Source organism: Nannochloropsis gaditana, assembly GCF_000240725.1.
Source record: "Nannochloropsis gaditana CCMP526 unplaced genomic scaffold scaffold923, whole genome shotgun sequence".
Classification (NCBI taxonomy): domain Eukaryota; class Eustigmatophyceae; order Eustigmatales; family Monodopsidaceae; genus Microchloropsis; species Microchloropsis gaditana.
The window spans coordinates 1-7,428 of NW_005803030.1; the positions used below are offsets into that span (position 1 = coordinate 1).

The window sequence follows — 7,428 nt, forward strand, 5'->3', positions numbered from 1 at the left end:
CGAACGTGGCTGGATTGTAGAAAGAAAATATCAAAGCAATCCGGAGCGCAGCATGTGGTGGAGACAGATGTTGGCGAGGTTTCGTAATTTTCTGTCCACACAGGTCGCGCTGTCCACAAGCATGTGGCAAGGGAACGTCTGACTGCAATGCCTGTGTGCGGTGCTTGCACTTGCTTCCATTTTCCATTCCGAGCGAGCCGGTAGACTCTACGGCAGACTCGTCCCCTCGTCCCGCCACCCCCTCCCACTTTACAACGAAGGATTGCTTTCTTTCCCTCCTTGGCCCCCCACAGTTCTATCCACGGGGGCACTCCCCCCTTTCAAAACCTCGGCCATATCCAGCTGCGCGTGTGTACCCTTCTTGTACGCCTCCTGGGCCTTGGAGCCCTGGGAGCCGGCGTGGAACAACGCTCGTTCCGCGTGGGGCAAATCCTGGAGGAAATCTGTCATGTCGTCCCCTCCGCTGTTCAAGCTAGCGTCTAAAATGTGCCGAAATCGGGGCCCGGCAAAGACCATCCGCATCGTGCGCTGCAGGTGGTCATCCCGCTTGACACGGGCGAGGGCCGTCCCGGTCTCGTAGAAGAAGGCGCTGCGCTCTCGAATGTCCACGGCATCGGGTCCCGCCAACAAATCCTCCCTGAAGCGCGCCGAATAATGCCTCGGAAGCTCCACGCGCACCATGTTTTTGGCCTGCAAAGCCAGAGCCAACCATAGGGGAAGCTCCACGCGCGAGCGGGCAGGTAAATCCTCGTCCTTGCAAGCAGGGTCAAGGAAACCGAGCGAGGCCGCCATGGTATTGAAAACGACGGGGACACGATCTTCCGCGGCCAATATGGCGTCCACAGAGAAGTAACCACGGTCCATGATTATATAATAGTGACGGGTCGTGCGAGCAGCCGGGTCGGGGTTAGAGGTATCGGGCAAACTGCTCCATGTCGAATTTTAGGGCCTTCACAAAAGACGCTGTCCCCTACAAGTGAAACGAAAAATAAAATGGCACGTATTAGTCGGCCACATAAAGGAAATGCTCTCTGCTTGCATGTAGATAGGAGCAAGGGGGTGCTAGACAGCGGCCACAATTAGGCGGGGAAAGGAAGGGGCTTTCTGCTAAATATATCAGCTTCAAAATTTCAACGTAAGAGGAAAAAAATGCCCACACCTCCTGTCTAGAAGACGACAAGCATTGTCCAGCCTTCTCAATGCCATAGCGTCCCTCCACTTGCATCGGCGCCGACAAAATATGCACACGATTTGGAGGGCCGTGACTTTCCCTCCTGGGAAAGCGAGCGTGGGCGAAGACAGGGGCTTGCATCTTAGAGGACCGTCTTTGCTGGCCCGTCTCATGTGCTATGCCGTGGGCTTTGCATAAAGGAGATTCAGGCCTTGAACTCGTGGATGTGATGGATAGCCAGTGTTTTTCTTTACCGGAAGGTGGCATGCAGGAAGCAAAGAGAGTCGAAGAAAAGCTCCAGTAGCCATTCTTCCATGTCCAGTGGACAAAAACCCCTGGCCGCGTTCCTCTTTTCTGTGAAGAATGAGGGTCTGCCTCGATCCCTACTCTGACATAAGAGTGTTCATGTTCTTGGACACATATTTCCGCTATAGCTGGCCTGAGTTGTGGCACGAAGTTGTGTTCCATTGAACTCACACCGGGATCCTGTATGCCACGTCTGATACCTTTCATCTCCCCCATCACGAACTGCAGTGAGTACTTGCAGTTGTTGCAAAGTGCGAACGTATGGGTAACCAAAATAGTGTCTACTTCGGCGCCCCTCCTGTTCGAAAAAAGGCTCCGCAACATGCGGACATACAAGAAGCTTGGCGGCAGATCGCCTCGAAGGTCGCCCGTGACAAAGGTTTTGAGCACGGGCGCAAACGTAAAGTGGCCATAATAGGATCGGGTGTGGCAGGTTTAGGTGCCGCGTACCATTTGCTGACCTGCACAGCGCCTGGTGAGGAAGTAGAACTGGTAGTATATGAGGCCAGCGGCACTCCTGGCGGTCATGCACACACGGAGCTAGTTCGGGAGGAAGACGGCAAGGTAATCGCGTGCGACACAGGGTTCATGGTTTTTAACCATCAAAATTACCCGAACTTGGTGGAACTCTTCGCAGAGCTGGGCGTGGACGACGAGAACACAAACATGAGCTTCGCGGTCTCCATGGACGAAGGGAAAGTCGAGTGGTGCTCAGAGTCCGTCAAAACCTTGGCCGGGCCCGTCTATCGAGCCATGCTCAAGGACATGCTTCGCTTCAATCGCACCGCATCCAACCTTCTCCTAGCCGAACCCGAGGACCCGCGCCGGGCGTGGACTTTGGCTGAATTCCTCGAGAAGGAGAAATACGGACCTGAATTCACCAACTACTACATCGTCCCCATGTGCGCCGCCCTCTGGTCGTCGTCGGCCGCGGACGTCCTGGCTGCCTCAGCCTACGCGCTTTTGACCTTCATGGACAACCACTGCATGCTCCAGCTTTTCAACCGGCCGCAATGGAAGACGGTGGCGCAGCGGAGTCAGACCTACGTGCAAAAAATTGTTGCCCTGCTGGGGGAGCGTCTCCGCTTGAATGCGCCCGTGAAGAAGGTGGTGGTGCATGGGAAAGGCAAGGTAGAAGTGACGGACGCGAGCTACCACGCCGAGACCTTTGACGAGGCGATTTTTGCCTGCCATCCCGACCAGTCCCTGGCGTTGCTGGAGGGGGAGGCGCGGGTCCGCCTGGCCCCGTACCTGGAGGCCTTCAAATACGCGCCGAATGCGTGCTACCTGCACAGCGACCCGCGGCTGATGCCCCGCAAGAAGGAGGCGTGGGGAAGTTGGAACTATATTGGCACGTCGGCAGGGATGCTCGGGCCGGGTCGGGAGAAGCCTGTTTTTGTGACTTACTGGCTGAATCAGCTTCAGAACCTTGAAACCGAGACTCCCTACTTCGTCTCCTTGAACCCCCTCTTCCCCCCCGACCGGGCATTGACCCACAAAATCCTCCGGGAGTCCCACCCGCAATTTACCCCCGCGACGGAAGCGGCCCAACGCAGGATGACCGAGGTGCAGGGTCAGGACGGGCTCTGGTTTTGTGGGGCCTGGATGGGCCATGGCTTTCACGAGGACGGCTTACGGTCAGGCTTGGAGGTGGCGACGGCCTTGAGCGGTCAAAAGGCAGCCTGGATGCCGCCCGAGGCGGAGGCTCCCGTGTACCCGATGGTGAAAGCGCATATGAATGCACGGAGTACTTGGGAACGCTGCCAAGATTTGCTGGGTCAATTAGCCTGCGTTCCCATTCGCAACTTTTTAGCCTCGTCCATTCAAGAAGGATGCCTGGTCCTGCGCCTACCCGGGACAGGAGACAAATTGTGGTTTGGAGACCGGACGGCGGGGAGGAAGGAGACGGTGGTGTTGCGGGTGCAGAGTTGGTGGTTTTTTGTCCGCGTTGCCCTAGAGTACGACCTCGGGCTAGCGCGTGCCTACATGGCCGGCGAATTCGAAGTCGAGGGGACCGGGTGGAACAGCGACGGGCTGACCAGGCTCTTTCTCTTGTTCATTCGGAATCGGGATGCCCCCTCTGGCGGGAAGAGGTTCGCTGTCTCGGCGCTGTTGACCTCGTGGATAGGCTACGGCCTGAATTTCCTCCGGTACCGGCTCTCGATGGACAACTCATTGGCCGGCTCTCGGCAGAACATCTCGGCGCATTACGACATTGGGAACGATCTCTACACGCTCATGCTGGACAAGTCACTCATGATGTACTCGTCGGCCATATATCACCTAGAGCTGACCCCTTCCTCCCTCACGGCCTCCGCTGAGGCTACTTCTTCGGACCTTGTACCCGCCGGAAATGGCAATGGTGTCGTCGTCAAGTCCTCCTTTCCTCCCTCTTCCTACTCTATGGCATTCAAAGGCTCCTTGGAAGACGCGCAGCTTCGGAAGGTTGATACGTTGATCCGGACATGCCGAGTCGAAAGAAAGCATACCTTACTCGACATTGGCTTCGGTTGGGGCGGGATCGCCATTCGGGCTGCGGAGACGATTGGATGCAAGGTAGTGGGCATCACCCTGAGCAAGGAGCAAAAGGCGTTGGCCGAGGAGAAGGTCCGGGCGAAAGGACTCGAGCATTTGATCCATTTTGAGCTGGTCGACTACAGGGTGTTCGCACGCCGGTAAGTGACAATTACCGAGACAGAGAAAAGCATCGGATCCGAGGTGGTGGCGAATGTACGCATTTTGGGATGCTGTTGGTGCGTCTCCCAAGCGCCTGCTCTTTCGCGCATGAAAAGTACTAGAAGGGGATGTCCCACTGGTGATAGACGGGATGGATGTCATTTTGATGAAGGGTTCAAGTTGCATATTCGAATTCCTGACAAACACTTGCTCTCAACCTTTTTGAAAGGCATCCCGGCGAATTCGACCGGATTATTTCATGTGAAATGATCGAAGCTGTCGGGCACAGTCACCTGGGCGAATATTTTCACGCGGTGGGCAGCCTGCTTAAACCGTCTGGAGTCTTTGTGATGGAGGCGATCACCACGCCTGAAAGCCGGTAGGTGCGACGTTTTTTCTTGCTTTTCCCCTTCGTTCCTATATTGGGGCATGGCTAATCATTGTGCGTGAATGGTTCAAAAACATCATTTAAGAAATATTGATGTTTCTGGCCTGACCTGAAGATTACTCGATCTCTTTACCCTCCAAGTTACGTGGACTACCTTAAAAGCACCGACTTTATCAATACGATCGTCTTCCCGGGCTCCTGTTGTCCCTCTCTTACGTCTCTGTTGGAGGCAATGGCCCGGCACAGCGCCCTCAGTCTGGAGGGTTTAATCAATATCGACGTTCACTACGCCGAGACACTCAGGGAATGGCGACGTAGGTTCAACCGCGGTCTTCATGCGGTGAAAACTCAGGGCTTTGATGACGTTTTTGTGCGCTGCTGGAATTACTACCTTTGTTACTGTGAGGCGGCTTTTGAAAGCAAGACAGAGGGATGTTTGATTTTGACTTTCTCTCGCCCGGGAAACACCCTCAGCCTCACTGACAACACCCCGTGCCGTGTCCTCTCCTCTACGTCTCCCTCCGCAACCTTTTTCGCTTCCGAGGTGGTTACAAATATGGTGAGCATCGGAACCAGTCCGCGGAAGAAGGGGTCAAGAGATGGTGGGAGTGGGCCGTCGACCCCGCAGCGACTGTTGCAATATGCCCGAGAGAAGTTCACAGTGGGAACGGAATAATAGAAGTGATAAAAGAAGAACCTCATGTTCAAGCACTACTGTTCCATGTTTCTCAGCTTGTGGGGGGTATTGAACGACAACAGTGGTTGAAAGCTTACATGCAGGTTTTGAGCTTGAGTGAGCTTCTTATCTATAACAATGTAGAAACTCAGGATCAAATGTGCAGGACATCAGCTCGGGAGGTCTGAGCTGTTTTTTGGGAGCAATCACACTTCTTACTGGACGACAATTGAGACTTTTACGGTTCAGAAACCCTTTCCCGAAAATATGTGTTGGTCCGTACCGATTTTCATACTAGATGTAAGGGGGAAAAAATGATGACGCTCCATAAAACCAGCCGATAATAGTTGCTTTCCCACCGCTTAACGGGCTACAGCTTTCACGGTCATGTTTACTACTAGATTCATTCCATTCATTGCGCTGTGCGGGTCGATCCGACATTCTTGACGTGCCATTTCTCCTCTTGGATGATTTCCACGCTTATCTTCTCAAATTTCATTGCAACACCTGCATCCAAACATCACCGAATAAGCAAACCTTCGCAAACCCAACGAGGGCTAGAAAGCTTGCCTATCCTCATGTCTGCTGCCTCACTGAAGCTTGCTCTTGTGGGCGCGGTGGAAGATGCTTCAACTGTTGCTTTGAGACCGCAGCCGCTCTTGCCAAGGCGGCAAGGGTAACAGGCTGGCCACTGGGTCGATCAAGGGCCTGCTCTTTGTGCCTATGCGCTTGCTGTTGTCTTCGCAGCACCGTTGGCCCCTCCCCTTCGCACTTCTCCTTCTGATCTCCTTGGCCGGGGGAGAGCAAGGAGGGGCGACCGGCAGGAGCAGGGCTGCATGTCGTGCGGACGCTTTTCTGTGACGGAGACGATGGTCGAGGGTGACCGCGAGCAGGGCCCACGACGTCCGTCGGACCGACCGGTCCGAGAGGGGCAGAGGGAAATGTCGAAGGCGGCAAGGGAGCAAACGGAGCAACGAGAGATTGGGGAAGCTGCGGTGCGGGGACGCCGTTGCTAGCCATCCGCGTGCTGAGAGCCATACGGGCGGCTGCCGCCAATGCGGTGCCGGAACTTGGTGACCTGTGCGACTCCAACCTGGCCTTCTCCACGCCAAGCATACCATCCTCTCCCCTCTTCTCATCACCCTCCTTCTTTTGTCCCCCCAAGGCATTCGGTAGCATCATCGACAAGGCCGTCAGCAAACCTCTTTCTTTGGAGCCCTTCTCCGCACTCTCGGGCAATGCCTGCTTCTCCACTTCCTCCCCTACCCCCTTCCCTTCGTTTTTCAGGCTCCCGTTGACAGCGACTCCAATGCTCAAATTCCTCTCGCCATCGTCATCGTCCTTTTCCCCTTCCCCCCCCGGGACCGTCCCCTGGCTGCCCTCACCGGCCCCTTTCACTCCCGCAAGCTCTTCCCCCTCGTGTTTTTTTTCCTCCTCCTTCAATCCCTTTTCCCTTTGACCTAAGCCTTGCCGCCTCTTCTCCCCCCGTCGGCCTTGCCTCCGCTTCCTCTTGCCCCGAAAGACGTCCTCCACCTCCTCCTTGCTCAACAAGCCCACAATACCTTTCCTCGACACGGTGCCCTCCGTCCCTGTGAAGCCGTCGATGAGCCGCCGCATGTCGAAATGATGCCGGCTCCGGTCCGAGTAAACCGCCTCGATCATCTTTTTCGTCTTGCCCGTCTGTGTGTCGACCATGGCTTCGATCTTGGAGCCAAAGCGGGCTGTGTACAGTTGGGGCTTCAAGGCCCCCCCGGACGGCACCAGCCAGTACTCCCGCAGGCCGTACCCGGTCAAGCGCTCCAACTTGAAGTTTCGAAGGGCGGTCAGGGAGGAGGAGGGAGGGAGCAGGTGCAAGGAGATGAACGCGTCAAGGATTTCATGCTCCGGCCGACGGGGTTTCGGGGAGGGGGAGGGCGCGGGAGAGGGAGGGAGGGAAGGACTGGGGGAGGACGTGCAAAGAATGGGTTTGGTGGCGTCACTGGGGGCGACAGAAGCGGCCTGAGCCCGGACGGGATGAGGCAGAGAAGGACCGAGAGCATTTGCTCCATTTTGAAGGGCGGGGTGCGACGGGGGCTCCTCCGCGGACGTGCTGCGACGGGTTCGCTTGACGGCCCTCCCGCCACCGCAAGCATCCCTGAGAGACCCTGGCCGGGACCTGCTCCGCCCTTTCCGCTTCCCCCCTACCCCTCCGTCTACGCCGTCCGAGAGCGC

The 7,428-nt window shown here is 56.2% G+C and overlaps 3 protein-coding genes across 3 annotated transcripts in view; 1 reads left to right on the forward strand and 2 right to left on the reverse strand.

Moving 5' to 3' along the window:
* Positions 1-249: 249 nt before the first annotated feature.
* NGA_0434601 (dna replication complex gins protein psf3) lies at positions 250-864 on the reverse strand (the record flags this gene model as incomplete). Its single annotated transcript, XM_005853382.1, has 1 exon — positions 250-864. One exon carries the CDS (start codon positions 862-864, stop codon positions 250-252), a length of 615 nt encoding a protein of 204 aa, XP_005853444.1.
* An 833-nt stretch (positions 865-1,697) lies between these two features.
* Positions 1,698-6,986, forward strand: NGA_0434501 (amine oxidase). Its single transcript, XM_005853381.1, has 3 exons — positions 1,698-4,156; positions 4,383-4,532; positions 4,683-6,986. The coding sequence occupies exon 1, from the start codon at positions 1,739-1,741 to the stop codon at positions 4,154-4,156; it is 2,418 nt and encodes an 805-aa protein (XP_005853443.1). The 5' UTR covers positions 1,698-1,738; the 3' UTR covers positions 4,383-4,532; positions 4,683-6,986.
* Positions 6,987-7,397: 411 nt separating this feature from the next.
* NGA_0434700 (u2 snrnp component ist3) overlaps positions 7,398-7,428 on the reverse strand; it is a gene marked incomplete at both ends in the record, with an annotated part of 401 nt that continues 370 nt past the window's right edge. Inside the window, one exon of the mRNA XM_005853383.1 lies at positions 7,398-7,409. Within this exon, the coding sequence (XP_005853445.1) occupies positions 7,398-7,409 (12 nt within the window). The remainder of the gene's footprint in view (positions 7,410-7,428) is intronic.

Bases quoted from the DNA above. Each gene is read 5' to 3' on its own strand.
- NGA_0434501 (XM_005853381.1), top strand. From the start codon at position 1,739: ATGGGTAACCAAAATAGTGTCTACTTCGGCGCCCCTCCTGTTCGAAAA.